The following is an 18321-nucleotide window of genomic DNA, read 5'->3' on the forward strand; positions in this document are numbered from 1 at the left end:
ACGCAAATCCAGCTGCCTTGCAAGGTAATTAAGAGTCCTTTTCATACAAAGGACTGTTTTTGGAAGTGCTAGAAGGGTCTTCGTAAGTTCAATAGATGGCACCAAAGTCTCTAGCATCTTGAATCGAGCTGGTTTAAGAACCTGAGGTAATTTGGTGGAAAAGGGTCTGAAAAAAGGGTTGCAAATGGAACCTTTATAAAAGGTTCTACTAGAGACCAAAAGGGGTTCTTAATGGAATGCTTTTCATCCAAAGAATCATTTTTGGAAGTGCTTTGTCAAAGGTTCTTTGTACCATAATATAAAAAGGTTCTCTGTAGTTCACTGGATGGCACCAAGGTTCCAAGAATCTTGTATGGAAGTGGTTGAAGAACCAGAATTAATTTAGTGGAGAAGGGTCTGAAGAAAGTGTTGCAAGTGGAAGCAAAAGGTTCTACAAGGAACCAAAAAAGGTTTTCTAATGGAACCCTTTTCATCCAAAGAATCATTTTGAAAGTGCTGGAACAGTTTTGTCAAGGGTTCTTTGTACTATAGTATAAAAAGGTTCTCGGTAGTTCCAAATGGCACCATGGTTCCAAGAACCTTGAATGGAACTGGTTCAAGAACAAGAGCTAATTTGGTGGAAAAGGGCCTGAAGAAAGGGTCACAAGTGGACTCCTTATAAAAAGGTTCTACCAGGAACTAAAAGGGGTTTTTAATGGAACCCTTCTCATCCAAAGAATCATTTTTAAAAGTGCTGGACGGGTTTTTATCAAGGGTTCTTTGTACCATAAGATAAAAAGGTCTTCAGTAGTTTGATAGCTGAATCTTGACTGGAACTGTTTCAAGTTAATTTGGTGGAGAGGGTCTGAAGAAAGGGCTGCAAATGGAACCTTCGTTCTGCAGGGGCCAAAAAGGACTCTCCTATGAGGACTACCCGAAGAGCCCTTTATGGTTCTAGTTAGCACTTGTATTTCTAAGAGTGCAGAGACAAGCACATGTGTAATAAGTTGAGTTCACAAGCATGTCATCACATCACTCTGTACATGCTGCAACTTATTTATCACAACAGTTTGTTATAGAACTACAGCTGGATACAGAAGCTGAGCTCAATTTTTACTGTCTTCCACAATGCTACAGCACACTGCGCTGCTGTGCATGACAAATTGTGTGTGTGTGTATGTGTGTGTGTGTGTCTGTGAGCGAGGGAGGGAAGGAGAGGATGAACGCCAGCCCAGTCATTCCTCTTAAAAATGGCGTCTTGTGAACAAAATGAGCGAAAATAGCTGTAGTGTTGAGTGTGTGAGCAGCAGCAGCAGCAGCAGCAGAGCAGTGGTCGGCGCTGGATCAGTGTGACTGTGGCTTCGCTTATTAAAGCTGCTACAGAACGTGGAGCATCTGTTCTACGGCCCATCAGCTTAACACAGGAGACAATAGACAGTGAAATATATGGGGAGAGGAGAGGAGGGAGGAGGTGCTCCTGGCTGCTGTGACCCCCTCCCCTCCTCCTTCTCTGGCTCCTTATCCTCCCTCCATTCCTCCCAGTCTACAGGCTCGTCAAGCGGAGAAATAAACAGAAGCGAGCAGCGGCAGAGAAGAGAAGACATTCCTCCCTCCCCTCCCCCTCGCTATCTGCCCATCTTCATCCAGCCCTTTCTTTCATGGAGAGGAATTATCCCGCTGCAGGCTTCGGAGATCTTGGGGCTGGGACGGGATGGAGTTACGACAGATCGGCCAAAGCAAGGTAAGCCTCGGTGGGCAAAGCATGGGGCACCCATCCGCTCCCGGTGGGTGCACCAGTGTGCTTTAACAATGCCACGAGCCTGCCTGCCTGCGCCTCTGCATTCAGCCAGGCTGCATGCTGCTGCTGCTGCTGCTACATGGCCACCAGCTCCAGGTACAGCCAGCCGTATTGTCATCGGGGGAGGGGAGGAGGGGTATTGGGGGGGTGGGGTGGGGGGCTGTCTCCAAAATGCATGGAATGCGATGGAAGGTTAATAGTGATACGGAGACGGAGGAGAGGAGAGAGACGAAGGGGGATGGGTTGCTGGGAGCCGAGGGTGTTATTTTGAAGAATGAAAGATCACATCCAGGTTCAGCTCTGCATTGTCTCCGCTGCCTGCAGCTTTGTCTTCTTTTCACTTAACACATGCATGACAGGGACACTCGCAGGTTGGTGGGTACAGTGGTCCACTGATTGGCTGCAAATCATAGCAGTGCGATGTACAGAGCTGCTGCCTGCTGTGGCAAAGAGACGCCAGCCTGCATACCATGAAATAGAAAAACAACTTGTGAATGAAATAATGTGCCTTTTTAGTCATATGTTTTATTTAGTCGCCATTCAAACTGAAGCAAACTGTCAGTTATGTAGCTAATGATGGTAACTGCATGACTGTACTGACAGAGGTGTGTGTGTGTGAGTGTGTGTGTGTTGAATATGGCTGATGTGATCTCAATGAACTTGTTGGGCTCAAACATCAAAGGTGACATTCCGCCTTATTAGTAAACACTAGCCTACTGTACAACAATGTCACGTGACAGACAAACGTGCCCGACTGTCACCGAATTAAACGTCAGCTAATTAAGGTTACTAATTAGCCTCTGCTATGTTAGCTTTCAGCGCAGTCAGGCTGCATGTTTAGTTAGCTCGCACATGATTCAGTGTGTGACAGTGGCTGCATCTGTGCAGCTGCAGACACTTCCCCCTGTGTCCCGTCAGACTGGCAACACAGCCGAGGCTGCCGTACAACACACGTTAGCAAACAGGCTAATTAGCCAGTGCGACACGTCCGCGGCAATATGTTCTGAAATATCAGCACAACTCCCAACACTGTGACCGTTAATAAACACTGTTCATAAATGACACAGGAAGCGGGCTTTTCCTCACACGTCAGTGTTGTGTGTTGGAATTGCGGCCACGAGCCATGCTAAAGTTAGCTATCCCCTGTTAGCTTTGCTCCACGTTAGCGGTCGCCTTGACAACCACATCAGTCTTCCGTCAGGCTCAGGAACCAGTGCTAATGATGCTTTTCTTTAGACTACAGATAGAAAATATGGTCAAATGTAAGGGAGACTGGGAGCAATTGTGACATTTTTTTTCCATTTTCAATCATAACTCACAGACAGCTTGAAATATACTGGTCATATTTTGATATAAGAAACGTATGTGCACTAATTAATAACACAACTGATATATTTTCACTTAGAGGGATAAGACTATAATACTATAGGGTTGGGTGATGCCTACCAAATTGGCATATGACAATGTCCACAGTGAAACATTGTGATGGACGATGACATTGTTGCTGGGTCTAAAAGGGTTTTTGTCTTGGCACCACAAGTCGGTAACTTGTCTCTATTATTGCAGAAGACAAGGTAATTGCCTAGTCTTTTGCAAAAATATTTTAGTGCTGGCTAGGTTTTAGTTATCTGAATGAGTTAAAGTTATTTTACAGTTGAATTTATGAAATGTTTCCATTTTCCAACAGAAGAATATGTCAACACAGACAAACAAGGTGCTTAACTTGGGTCATGTGTCACAGTGGTAGTCTTGGGTAGTATGAAGGTATTACAGTATACCAGGGTATAAAGAAATACAAAATAAACTTTTATAGGAGAGATTTATTGTTGGGAACAAAACTTGACTATATCAAGTACAAATGAATTGAGGCAAACCTTTATTGGTTGAGGACAAAACTGAGAAAAAGTTTTTTTGGGGCAAGAAAGAAGCTTAATGAAGCAATTGTTGCTTGAGAAATGAACTGAGGAAAACCAGTGCTGTTATAAGTATCAAAAAGTACCTTAAAGGTGATGTATGTGATATTTATTCTAGAGGTCGCTGTAGAGGACCAGCATGTCAGACCAAAACAAATGCATGCTTCGTTTTCTCAATAAAGTTTTGGGGGGAAAGTGTCACTTGAACGCACACTGCTCACAAACCTCAACTGTCAAAGTAGGAAGTGGTCATCAAATGTGGATCAAGATTATGTCAATACTTCACCTATTTCTGGCTTCAAATATTTTCAGAGACATAATTTAGTGAAATGAGAAAGATTGTAACCAGGCGGCCCCCATTTTGTTTTTTGTAACTAGAAGGGAAACCCAGACCTGCGAAAGATCTCGCAAGATTTATAATTTTAACCCAAACACTGATCTTTCCCTCTCCCTAAACAAATGTTTTCTGTCCCTAAACATACCCAGATTTTTAACAAAATTTTGTTGTAAACATTATTAGTTTGTACAGTGTGCACAATAAGCAAACAATGCATTCAAATCTTGTGAGCCTTAAAGAATAGGGTTCCCTTATAGGCGCAGCCATTTCCACGTTGACTCCTGAAACTATATATATATATAAATAATATATATATATAATATAATATAAATATTCTGTTACTGCATCACGCACGTCTGCGTCGTCACTGTTGAGCACAAATCTTGCATCTCCATACTTGGTCCTTTTTTTCTTTTTCTTTTTCTTTTTTTTTATCTCTGTCTCATTTTTTTTCATAAATCAATGCTATTGGTCAACCTTTATACATAGTTTTTTCATTTCCTGAAAAGAAACAGTTGTACTCATACAAGGTTTCTGCCCAGCAGCAACAATGTTTTAGTGACTGTTCAGTTGCACTGTAAAAACAAAAAAGAAAGAGAAAGGAAAAGAAAACTCAAAATTTCAAGGCAAAGGACTGCAATAGCCCAACTCAAATTGTTAAGTTTTAAAAAAGTTTTACCAACTACTGATCTTTTGCTAAGATAATATACTTTTCTTCTTTGGGTAAATTTAAAGCTTTGAATTTTAGAAACTCAAATCATTGTATTTAAAATAGTGTTCATTAAATTATTGAAGTGGAAATAAATGTTAAATTTTAAATATTTTTAATTAAAACAGTTACATTTTTCAGGCACTAAAAAGAAAACAAATCAGGTTCTCAGTTCACTGTGAGTAAAACTCAAAGATTCAAGTTTATCTAAAGAAGAAAAGTAAATTATCTCAACTAAAGATACTAGGTCAGCAAAATTTTTTAAAGTTTATTTAAAACTTAGGAGTTTGAGTTGGGCTCCAAACTCATAAATCCATTGCAGTGCGTTGCCTTGTAATTTTAAGATGTCTCAACCATTTTTTTACAGTGTGTAATATGATAAAGTTACTCACCAGACTGCCATGTTGAAGAACGGAGGCAGGAAAGACTGAGACTTGCACTTGCATGCATGAACGCGCATGTGCACAAACGTGCACGCGTACGCGCACAAACAGGGACAGGCGGCTGCTGCAGCCAAACAGAGACGAGTGAGTAACAACAAAAAACACAGGCAGTGAACCGTCATTCTCTGCTCAGGGAGACAGAACTCCACTATATCTTTATATTGCAAATCATTTGCTGACGTCTAATGAGGACGAATGTTGTATTTAGCACCTTTAATGTATTGTGATTTTTGTGAGGAGAGAAAAGGAGAGCAGAAATTAGTTAGAACTTGTATGATATGGAAATCTGGTCTTCACACCAGCAATTAACACTTCAAACCTCTTCAGTTACAATCATGAAATGTGGATTCTTTGCCTTGAGTGTGACTTTTAACACTTTGTGCAGGTATCTAAACCAAAACAGCAATTAGGAGAAAAAAGGAGGAACTTTTGAAATGCTACAGAAAAACTGGTGCGACCTGGGGGTTTGGAGGCAAGAGGAAATGTGGCCAAAACTAACCGTAACCCTGACAACACAAGTTTACCCTCACAGTATGATTTCTGAGGCAACAGTAATACCCATTTTTCTTTCTCACTTGTAGAATACAAGTACAATGTAAACAATGTAAAAAAAAAAAAAAAGTAAAACAATGTAAAAACTACACAACACTCCCGCTTTACTACACGACACGCCCCTTGAGATAACTTCTTAGATTAGCATACTTACTTGAACCCGAATTATTTTTTTGATGTAGCTTTTGTGGCTAAAGTTAACCATGTGGTTTTGGTAATATTGGCCAGTTTAAGAGAAAACAGAGGAGACTTCAGCAAACTGAAAATAAGCATCTCATTTAACCTGTTCATAAGTCAAAGAAAACACAATCATGAGAAACAAAAATTTCTTCTGGGGTACAAACTAACTAACTAACTAACTAACTAACTAACTAACTAACTAAGGTAAACCATGAATTATTTGATTACCTAACTGAAGAAGCTATTATGCTTTAAATAGTTAATCCACAATCACCCATGGGAGCACTTTAAAATACAATGATTACTAAATTCATGAAGCATTAATTTATATCTGTGAATCAACATACTGACCACTTTCTTCATGAGTCCTTCCTGATTAACTATGAACCAGCTGTTGACTCATTAATTACCAATTACTTAATCATTTTTGTGCCCCCTCAAGTAAAGCCTGAGAAGTTACTAAGTAATCCCTCATAACTTCATGATAAGGCACTACTTGATAACTACTCAGTAATTATTGTAATTAAATGAATTAATTATAGTAATTAAAGTAATTCATGAATCAGCAGCTGGTTCACAGTTAATCAGGAGCGACTCGTGAAGAACGTGAGTCGCACCTCATTCGTTCATGAATTACTCAGTACTTAATGCTTCATTAATTAACAGGTAGTTGCTAAGCTATTCCTCACGCATTTTTTAGTAACAGTCATATTTTTGTGAAGCGTTTTGTTAAGTGTTACCCAAGTTAATTGGTGCTGATGAAAAATATATAATGCACTCAGCGCTCTGATGCATCACATACTTCTTAAAACCATATTAATCATTCAGAAAACACATCAGCACATCTTTAATCAATTTAAAGTGTCCAATCTGAAGGATTGGATGCAGTTTTGTTTTTGTTTTGTAGCTCTGCTACACATATTCAGAGATTACTAGTGACTGTGTCAAATTCAAACCAACCGGAAAAAAAACAAGCCAAATTAAATCATGAGACAAGTTATAAAACAACTTGAAAAAGCAAATGTTCCTCATAACGAACCAGAACATCAAAGACTGATTTCTAAGGACAAAAGCAACTTCTCTGTGGAAAAGCTCTGTTTGAAGTCGGTCCATTAGAAGATGACATGGCACCACGAGTGGAGTTTTTACCAGATCTTCAAGTGTCTGTCTGAGAATTTAAACATTTCATTAGCATTAAGCACACAACTCAGCAGCTCAGAGTGTATAACCATATACATTTCAACCAGGAGAGACGAATGAATGAAATAAAGAGAAGGTTTATTATAACAGATGATGTGTGATAATAGTCTTGGACTCTAAAGGGAGTAGTCGTGGGGTGTCTGCCCTGAGCAGAGGAACACATAAACCCCCATGGTGTCCAGACAGTGGAGGTGGTGGCGGGGAGGACTCTGCTGAGACTGGGAGGTTGATGAGGCTGATGAATCTGGGTGGTGATGGGGAGATGAAGGTGCGTGCGTACCTGCAGCATGGAGGAACTAAAGACTGGGAGAAAATCATATTTAAAAAGACTGCAGAAAGATGTTAATCGATGGTAACTGACAGTCCCAGACAATGACAGAAAGGACGTCATACTGTAAACCTGAATAAGTCAGCATCACTCAGAAAAACCAAGGCAATCAGTTGCCACAATTTTCATGAGTTCATTAACTCAAAAGTTAGAGGTTATCAGAGCTTAATGTACTCTTTTATTACAGTAAAATTAAAATGATTAATTAAGCCAACTCAAATGTTTCTCTCAGTTAACAGGACTGACTACATTTGTAGAGTACAATATATAGAATTAGTATAATATAGTAAGTATATTAGCTCACAATTATATGTATAGGGAACTCAATAAAGTCATTTTTGTTCAGTTTTAGGGATCTTATTTCCTTCATTAATTGAAAATGATTAGTTTAACACAAAAGAAAGAAAAATTCTACTGGGACTCAACACTTTTAAGGTAGTAGAACCTCTAAGCAAATATTAAGTTTTCACTATTTAATACAAATTATTTATTGGAGCATTTGATTTTACAGTGAATTAGTAAGTATGCATGAAAAGAGTGAAAGGCAGAATGAATAAGAAATAAAATATAGGCCAAAGCATGCAAAAGGATAGTCTCTGTGACTGAAGTTTCACTAGAGCTTCATTAGTCAAGTACTTAGACTTATCCCACTGCCCTCAAAGAATGACTCTGATCTAAGGGACAACTCTCTCTTGATGGCTTCTACGACGGCACATCCAGGTGAAACATAAAAAAGTTATATTCAGTATTTAGGATTACATTAATATCTGAACAAATATCACTATAAAGTAGGGCACTTTGCGAGGCAGCTGGATTTGTGAGATCATGTGAGAATCCATCTTGCCAGGCTTCAAGTTATCTGTTTGTGTCTGCACCAAAAGTGGTGCAGCCAGTCAGCATCCTTGGAGGGACTGTTGGCAGTTGCAGCTGTGATTTTAAGCACCCATGGAAGTGACTGGTCTTGAACAAACGATGGCAGCTCCTGAAGAAGTTAGCATAGATACTGTGATAGCATCAGTTGTATCAGAACTGGAGAGTATTTCTTCACTGAAAGAAGAGCAAAGAACGACACTGAAGGCTTTTCTTAATGGAAAACATGTTTTTGTTCTTATCCAGACTGGCTTCGGCAAGAATTTGATTTGAATGGTTGACGTTCATCCAATCACCTTTTTTTTTTTTTAAAGTGCCTGCCCTTTTCCAAACAGTTTTTAAGGAGGACTTCTGAGATGGTTCTGTGTAACAAACCACCTGACATGTCAGGTTAGGGCTGTGTATTGGTATTCAACACCTTCATATTGAAACTTATCATGTCAAACGATACCTGCATTTGATCCTTTTGGTACCCAGAAATCAAGATTATTTATATATTTCATCTCACAGCCAATCATTGCAAACATTCCTCATAAATAATAATCTTTAAAAAAGGTATCAAATGGCATAGGGCTGGGCAATATATCAATATTTTATTGTATCGCGATGTGAGACTAGGTATCGTGATACATGTTGCATATTGTTATATCACTATATGACACAAGTATTGTCTTATTCCTGGTTTTAAAGGCTGCATACAGTAAAGTGATCTTTGCCTATTTGCCTTCATCCACATCCACCCCATGAGTCCAAAATCTCATGGTGTTAATATTTTCTGAAAGCACCTGTAGTCATCCGGCCAAAAATATTGTGATATTTACTCATTTTATCACCTCAGCTGCTTCCACCCCCCGGAGTACACAACATGTCGTCAGTCACGACCTATATGATCAATAGTTATTGATATCAACCGATATGAAACTTCACTATCATTTTTCAGCTATATCTCCCAGGCCTAAAATGGTATACTCTATTGTAGAGCTGCACAATATGGTAGAAAAGTCATATTGCCATTATATGACTGAAATTGCCATTGCAATATGCAATTCAGTTAATGGGTATGATCTTTTTTGCAGTGCAATTTTCATTGTCATTCACTGAAAAAAAAAACTTAAAATCACAATGATGTGACCTTTATTGGGTTCTGTACAGAACAAACATGTTTTCTTTCATCTGGAGGACAAGATTTTTAGGCCACGTCATCTCTGCAGCACTACAGTTCTTCATTATAATGATGTTTTCTCACACATTTTTCCATTTTCAAAAAATTGTCATTTGCTTCTGGCTCTACGATTTGGATTCTGCACTTGGCCATATTACGATAATTTTGTGATGATTTTTTGCAGCCCTACTGGTACTGACACTGGTATCATATTTTTTTTAAATGATACCCAGCCCTACTATAAACAAGGAATAAAGAGGATAACAAACAGACAATTAAAATTTAGAGTGATTCAGTTCAGTTAGGCTAGAGCGACAATTTGATGCATATGACATTTGGATAGACAGCTGGTTTTTAGTCATGAATCAATTATTCAAAACCAACAGCTTTATTTACTGACTTGGAAGTGACAAGTCCTCATCTCCACTAACTCGTTCATTGACTCAACCCTCCCACCTGCTGCTAGCTAGTACAAACTATGAAGAACATGTGTGCCTCACCATTGTGCAACTCTTATATTAATAGTATTTGTGGAAATGTATCAAGTCAATCACTGTTTTAGCCCGGTCCCATGAGAGTGGCGACCACTTTGGCACTTGTTTCAGCTCAGTAGTCTCTAAGGGGCTCCCCCTGGCTGCACGAGTCACTCACTCATCCACCCACAAGTCCCATGCCACAATGAGTAACCATCCATAAATGAGCGTCACAATCCCCGGGAAATTACTCGTTTCACTGTCAGAATTTTATCTATTCGGTCTGATAACATTTGGAGTCTAGAAGAGCTGCACGGTGAAAAATTTTTATCCCATTCAAGTCAACAGAGGGCTAAACCAGAAGTCAGATCCTTCAGAATTTTGTGGGCTATTTTGGGGATTGTTGCAGCGTAAAATGCCTGATTTCATGGCAACAATTCTAAAAAAAAAATTGCGATGCATGCTGCGATGCTGTTAAGCATTTTTTTTGCAATGAAATTGTAGGTGCAAGTAATCCATTGAGAACGAAACTGAACTCTGTTCTGAGTGTTCTAAGGAACCTCACCTGAAAGGCTCAGGATGACAAAAACTTTATTACATAACTGTTAAATACTCGATTCTGATTGGTCACTTACAGCACTCTGAAGGTCTGTTATATCTGTATAGCAGACCGTTGCTATGAAGAACAGACTGTTGCTATCAACACATTTCTGATCATAGATTCTGGAGGAGCAATAAAATCGTTGTCAAATCACTCAAATCATTTTAAAATTAATATTTTATTTGCGAATTATTGATTTTTTTGCAACATAACGATGTAACAAAGAAAGTAATGTACAGTGAGTGGGTCAATATTGCAAAATTAAGCCATAAAATCATTTTAAAACTAATATTTTTGTCACACAAATGTGTGCCAATTCTTACATTATCCATTAAATGTTTTATTTGTAGATGAAGAATTGCACTTTGCAGTATTCCACAAAGAAGCAAAATGAGCTCAAAGTTAAAAGCACAAAATTTTACAATAAAAGTGCAGAGGGCACTGAATGATGTTAATAACAATCACAAACCTCCTATTCTTTTCAGTACCTGTGAGAAAATAACAAAATTGAAATAATGATTAATATTGGGCTGCATGGGAAGCAACGAAGAACCATCAAACTTGTGGAAAAATAGTGGAGTTTGGACAAATTTGCAAGGTTGCGCAGAATTTCACAGGGATTGGTTGAGTTTGTGTTAATTGTCATGATCGCAATATAGCAACTGCCTGGAGGGTGTGAGAAGTTGGCCGGCTGGGCCAGCTGAGGTCTCTGATCCACATGTTCTGTGGGTGCTGGAGCTGGTGGGGGATTCACTGAGCTCTGGACCACTGACTCAGCAAAACGAGTGTCTTTAAAACCTGACTCTCATTGGTGAGTGACTCACACAAACTCGAGTCAAACTTTAGATTGAAATTGAGAGCTTGACTGCTTCTGCTTCATTGTATTTTCCTCCGCTGTTACTTGCTTGTAACATCAGCCAAGCTGGTAGAAGGCCCAGGAGAGAAGAGGGCTCCTCTTCCAGTCCGTTCTGCTTTTTCACTACTTGTCAACTTTCTATATCTGTGACACATCACCGGTGTTCACTGTCAGTCAGATAAGAAATGGCTTTGGCGTGCTACTGTTACAACATCTTGATAAGAAGAAAATAAAACCAAAAAAACTTACACAGCCAACAAAAACTGCGGAGAGACAGTTTTGAGCACCAGAGGTGCCTCACTGTGAGGTTCAAGTTCTTCTGTTGCTCTTAGTTTCATTTTAATTTGGTGTAGTTTGCATTTGGTTTTCTTTTGAAGCCATTTTACAACACAGAGTGACTATTTTTTCTACAAACCAGTGTCTCATGGAAAAGGAAACACTCTGCAGGTCAAGCCAAGATGTCAGGCCAACAAAGAGATCCCTCCCACTCAAATATCTTGAAAAGTCATTTAAAAACAGAAATCTAAATCTTAACTGCTAGACCTAAACATATCTGTACCAATACATTTTTATCTACCAAAATTTTAATTGAGCTCCTGATCTCAACTTGTCCAGGTGGGACCAACAGTGAATATACTGGCCACAGTGTTTCTACCCATGATTCCTTAAGAGGTTACATTGGCGCAGCTTCATAATTTCATGTAACTTCCCAAACTGTCATGCAAAATTCTGAATGTGGTAATCATTTGGTCCACTGTTTTCTACATTCATATGCAATATTAATATATATATTAATATAATATATTGCACAGGTGATAGGATGTGACTGAATAAGAATGTTTTATTGCTATTGGAAAAAGCTAAAAATAAAGAACAACCAAGGGTCAGTTGTGTTTCATCTTTTCACGACAACACGCAAGTCCATCTAGACCGAAAACCAGTCGCGCACGTGAACCGACCTGTTACCCGCAATTATCTCTAGGTAAATCTGCACCCGCCCAGTACCATGAATATAAGCCCCGCCGCCTGACCTGTTGATGTGTTTCCATAGAGACGACAAGCCTAGAATGCCATTATCAAGCTAATACTTTCTGACATTTTTTTACAAGCGAGAAACCCATTGAAGACACCATTCTCACAGTATTTGAGCATACCACATTCTTCTCAGACTTTTTTTTGCCTTTATGTCATCGATTTTATCCAGCAGCTAGCTTACATTGCTGTCAGTGACTTCCCCACAGGGTCTTCCCAATGTTCTGGATGTTCATCCAGGTATCTGCTGTATTTGACTGTTTCCAACTGTACAGAAGTCATGTCGAGTTACTGTTGATGAAAACCAAAAAATTCCTGGTTTTGCTGCTTCATAATAAAAGCTCTTGAATAACACAGTAGCACAGGACTTTAATTGTGAAGAATTTATAGGAAGTTGTTTTACAGCAGCTCGACTTGAGCTGAGCTGCTCATCTTTAGTTAAAGACACACCTTCAATCAGGCAGCCCTGTTGTAATTGAAATGCAAATCCCTGTGTGACGTGCTGAGTCAAACCGAGTCAAGCCAAGCCTGCACATGTGTATGGAAAAGGGGTACAAGAAGTTCCCGTGTCTTGTCTCCAAGCTGCTGGGAGAAGTGAAGGGTGAGTCTGTGGGATTAAACAGCAGAGGGAGCTGCTCTCTGGCTGTGGAGCACACTCTGCTCCGCCTCGGTTACAACATGTGGATAAAATACATTTTCAGTGCCTTTTTACTGGGCATCATCCTCACATTTATGAGCACATCATCAAACAATAGACTTGAATTGAAATTGAAATAAAGGCTTCAGCTCGTATTCACAGCCGTCTGACACAGCTGAGATGTGAGGCGCACGTTTCTGTTTTGTGAGACGTGAAAAAGGGGTCCAACTCGAGACGGGGGTCACACCAGCAGTGGAAATTCAGTCATGCTTTCAGTGGAAAAAGATTCTCCTCCCGAGGCGTCAGTTGGTTTGCCATAGTGATTCCCAATAAGATGCGTTGGACTCGCAGCAAGACAGGATGTCCATCAACAAACTCCGATACACACCTGTGGTAGATCCATCAAAACTAATCAGATAACACACATGGATAGATACAGAGAAAATACTCTGTACAGCTAAATTAAACATCTTCATCTTCAGAGGGTGCATCATGTCCAGGCATGTGTCCTTGGCTTCTTTGCCTTGGAAATACAATTGGGCACCAGGTATGAGGCCTTCAAGGCAGCAGCGTTCACTGAGGCTGTGGACTTCTACGCTTGTCTCTGGCTGTCTTGTTCAGCTCGTCTCCTCTCAAACTAATCCCCTGGTTTGTCTCGAGGTCTCATAGTGACTGTGGTGGCTTCATAAACTCATTTGATAGCATCTCCCCACATTACGAACACAAGGGCTTTGGCATTAACATCCCCAGTAGCGATGCATTCATCTTTCAGGTAACATTACATGGAACATTTTGCCATGAACTTTACTTTCAACACCAGAAGTGGCAGAATTCCATGGCCACTAGAATGATCTTTGACTTCCAAACTCTATTATCTCTATTATCTGTCATGATAAATACAAGACTAAGAGATTAGTTTAGTTTAGTTTAGATTAGTTTCAAAACTTTAGAGCTTTAACACAGAAATTCAGTGTTACAACCGTCCCTGGTCTCCCCTACTTTATTTTTATTTATTTATTTTTATTTATTTTTAGTCTGATTAATTGATTATTTGTCATTTTTAATTGTGAAGTTGGAAACCGAGACAGCTTGTGAAGTTTTATTGGCAGAGACGATGATAGTTGCTAAGCAACCAAGATGCATCTCCAACTGTACAAAAAGTACCATTACAACAGTGGCAATTTCCATGTGGTCAGTATACCATAAAAAATATCACTTTTTTTTGCCTTTTGTGTAATTCATATGATGACATATTAAATGAAAATACCTACACTTTTAGGGAAAGTCAGGTACCAGCAGCATTGTATTTTTTAATTCAAGTTATTGCACATATAAATTTGAAAACAGTCAAAATGACTGCCTTGGCTGTTCTAGTGTTAAACAACTTACATAATGTTGACTTCATTCTTCTTAATTCTTATAATATTGTATCAGAAAAATGTGAAAGTGGCCACTTTCATGATTTGATCTCAGTATAAGACATACAAATCTAATAAACCATACAATACATATGAAATATAAACATTTACTATTGAAGGCAATGGGCAATCTCTTATAGTTTTTTTTTCATATGGGTATATATTTGGTTATTTTTCTTTCTACCATCTTTTGTCTTCATCTTCATTAATCTTTCAGCTTCCCCAGTAAAAATATACTTGTGTATTTCTTTTATGGCTTCACATTTATAGTATAGTAGTTTCAGGTAATTCTTGGCACATATGTAAGACTTAAATCTTCCCCTTGAGGTAGTACAATGGCTGGGCCCCTCTGGGTGGTACAAGTAGAAAAACACTCAACACCGCCACAAAGAGCCACGTTATCCTTATAGATCCTCGGTAGCAATGCTTCCAGGGTGCCTTTGAACACAATTGGCAACGTTCATGGGTGGGAAGCTAGTGAGAGATTATGTCCTTGTTGCAACAGTGGTTGGTCCGTCTACTCTGCCTCCTTCTGGTGATACTCTTCCCAGGCCGAGATGATGTGATCTGAGTTATTCCATGTTTATGTCGTATGTGCTGAAAGGTAGAGATGGCAAAGTTTCCTACATTCACAGCTCAGGACTGTGATGTGATGGCAAACTTAAACAGTGCGCTGGCATCATGACAAAAAGGTAACTGTGTTCCATTAAATTAATTTAATAAAAATGGGGATTATTAGCAGGATTACAGTCTTAAAATAAAGAACAATATACTACCATGCACAGTGCACACAGCTGCCAATTTATTATCATGACCTCTGGTGAAAAAATGCTTCACTGGGTGGAATTTTTTTTTTTGTCTTTAAATCAATCAATCAATCAATCAATCAATCAATCAATCAATCAATAAATTGCGCACAACAAAAGAAATAACATCTGGACAAACTAATGAACCTAACAATGAACATTAAACACTTAGAGCTGCAAAGATTAATCTATTATGAATCAACTTTTAAATTAATCTGCATGTATTACTTTTGAAATTCTCTGATTTCAGCTTCTTAAATGTGAATATTTTCTGGTTACTTTACTTTTCTCTGACAGTAAACTGAATGTTTTTGAGTTGTTTGTTGAAACAAAACATTTGAAGATGTCACTTTAGATTTTGGGAAACACTGATTAACATTTTTCTGACATTTTATGGACCAAACAAGTAATTGATTAATGGAGAAATTGATAGATTAATAAATAATGAAAATAATCGTTACAGGAAGGACTTCTAATGATGACAGTGCTCCATGTGTTTGGACTTTTCAATTGACAAGTTCGTGACAGGATTAATTAATCAATTAATCATTTTGAGTCGTTTTTTCAATTAATAAAAAGTCAAGATTCTCTGATTTCAGCTTCTTAAATGTGAATATTTTCTAGTTTCTTGACTCCTCTCTGACAGTAAACTGAGTTATGGACAAAACAAAACATTTTAGGACATCATCTTGAGTGTTGATCAAGATTTTTCACAATTTTCTGACATTTCATGGACCAAACAACTAATTGATTAATTGAGAAAATAATCAACTGATTAATCAATGATAAAAATAATTGTTAGTTGCAGCCTTAAAAACACAATATTAGGCTAAACAATTTCAATATTTTATATTGAGGTAATCCAAAAGTAATGGAAAGTAATTAAGTTACATTACTTTAATATTGTGATTCTTGGACTAGGTTACTGACTTATTATTTTTAACAGGTTATTAGTAACTATCAGAATACATTTTCTAAGTAACCCCCCCAACTCTGCTGGTGTTTGAGCCTCACTGTCCAGATGATTTGCAGAGTTTGACACTAGAAGGCTTTTTCCACTTTCATCTGTTAAAGAGGGAAAGTTTCTCTGTACTCACCTTAAATCTGAACTTTAAATCTGACTTGTCTCATAGAAGAAGAAGGAATAGATGTAATTTCTTTCACAGGTAATTTGACCTTTCTTGCGGAAAAATCAGACATCAGACAAATTATTATTCAAATCAGAATATTTTTATATGTCATGAATACTGAAGGGGATTTTTAAACAGTGCTCATTTACCCTCACTAACAGAGAATTTAAGACATCTGTCTCTGTTTTCACATATTAACTTTCACAAAAATCTTGTACTTATGACTTGGATGCTGACGTTGTTGGATACTGGTAATTACTTACTTACGTATAGCTTCTAGGGATGCAACAACACCAAATATTCAAGGTCCAATGAGAAAAAAGTGTTAAAACCATCCCTGGTATCCCCTACTTTATTTTTTAATTAACTCAAATTAATGAATTATTTGTTTTTCAGTGGTGAGAAATTAAAAATTGAGACCACTTGTGAAGTTTTAGTGACAGAGACAATGATAGCTACTAAGCAAACAACATGCATCTCCAACTTTGCAAAAAGTAACAATATAACAGCAGCAATATGCATGTGGTCAATATGACCTCCTGTGGCTGAAATACAAAATGAAAATGCAGACACTTGTAGGAAAAGTACCAGCAGCATTGTATTTTTTAGTAGATATTGTCATAATATTGTAATGTTCCATACATTGTCGCATCTCTAATAAACCTCCATATGATATAAACATATTAGCAACAATAGAGTCTTTAAGATGAAGCTGTTAACTGCTTACAAAATAATCATGTTTTTGGGTTTTTGGTTATAATTACAAAGTGAGCAAATTTTACAATCCAGAAACAGAAAACTTCAGGAACATGCTTCAGCTGTATGCGACTGAAGCCAGTGGAACAGATGCTACATTTAGACTCTTGTACTTGACATTATGGACACACAGTGAGAGTGGAGTGTGGATGATTTCAATAAGCAAACGGAACAACTTGAAGTGTAGGTGCAACACTCTGACTTATCGTAAATAACGCGCTCACCTAATAACATTGTCTTCCTCAGCCTTGTGTATGGGAGCTCCAGGTCATCCCACCCAGACTCAGAACTGCTCCACCGGCAAGCCTACGGGACCCCACACCCCCTCCAGGGCTATGCAACCAACCACCACCCAGGAAGTTCCAGACAAGGCGGGGCCTGGGGTGCTGCTGGACGCACGCTTGGTAAGGATTGACTGGCTTCACCGTATCTATAGAAATACACATCTAGTAGTACTGTATGTAGATATTTCTATGTACAGTACAGCTAGTAAGTAAAGTGGCATTTGCTTACTTTCAGCTAATTTAAAGATATTTACATTCTGTCCACAGCCCGGTTGTGATTATTCACTGTTTTTGTTTTTGAACTCTTCCAACACACAACACTGTTATACTTTGTTATACGTGTATCAAAAGTAAAAGTACTCTCCCTCCATTCTTTCACTGGCATCACCTACTATGCCAGTGGTTCTCAAATAGTGGTCTGGGGACCCCCAGATGCATGGGTTTAAGTTATTATGATGAATTAAAAAATATGTAATTATTTATTGATGTATGTATTTATTTAGTTAGTTATTTATGTATTTTTATGTATTTTTTACAGTGCATTGTACATTCTACAAACAATTTAATGTTATAGGCCTCATGCTAGGCCTATTAATCTAACCCCAAATTAATCTTTTAAAGTCCTGTTTTTTATTTTCTACTATTTACGTTTCATATATATTTGATTTTTTATTGTAAAATCAATAATCGGAAACTGCATTTTATTTTATGCATGTACTAACCATGAAATACGCTCTCTTGATGTATTTATATGTATATTAGGGAAATTCATTTTTAAATAATTAAACAAACAAACAATCAAACCAACAAACTTCAATATAATTTAAATGAATAAGTCTGAAAATTTTTCACGGACC

At 38.2% G+C, this 18321-nt stretch overlaps 1 protein-coding gene across 2 annotated transcripts in view; it reads left to right on the forward strand.

The window, feature by feature from the left end:
• Positions 1-1218: 1218 nt before the first annotated feature.
• The window catches only part of prr12b (proline rich 12b), a 41553-nt gene continuing 24450 nt past the window's right edge, over positions 1219-18321 (forward strand). Inside the window, exons 1-2 of one of the 2 annotated variants that reach the window (XM_084743738.1) lie at positions 1219-1720; positions 17427-17584. In XM_084743738.1, the coding sequence (XP_084599864.1) occupies positions 1638-1720; positions 17427-17584 (241 nt within the window). In that variant the 5' untranslated portion in view covers positions 1219-1637. The remainder of the gene's footprint in view (positions 1721-17426; positions 17585-18321) is intronic. The other variant, XM_084743737.1, reaches the window with a different exon arrangement.

Source organism: Lutjanus erythropterus, chromosome 19 (genome assembly GCF_056507025.1).
Source record: "Lutjanus erythropterus isolate fLutEry1 chromosome 19, fLutEry1.hap2, whole genome shotgun sequence".
Lineage (NCBI taxonomy): Eukaryota > Metazoa > Chordata > Actinopteri > Lutjaniformes > Lutjanidae > Lutjanus > Lutjanus erythropterus.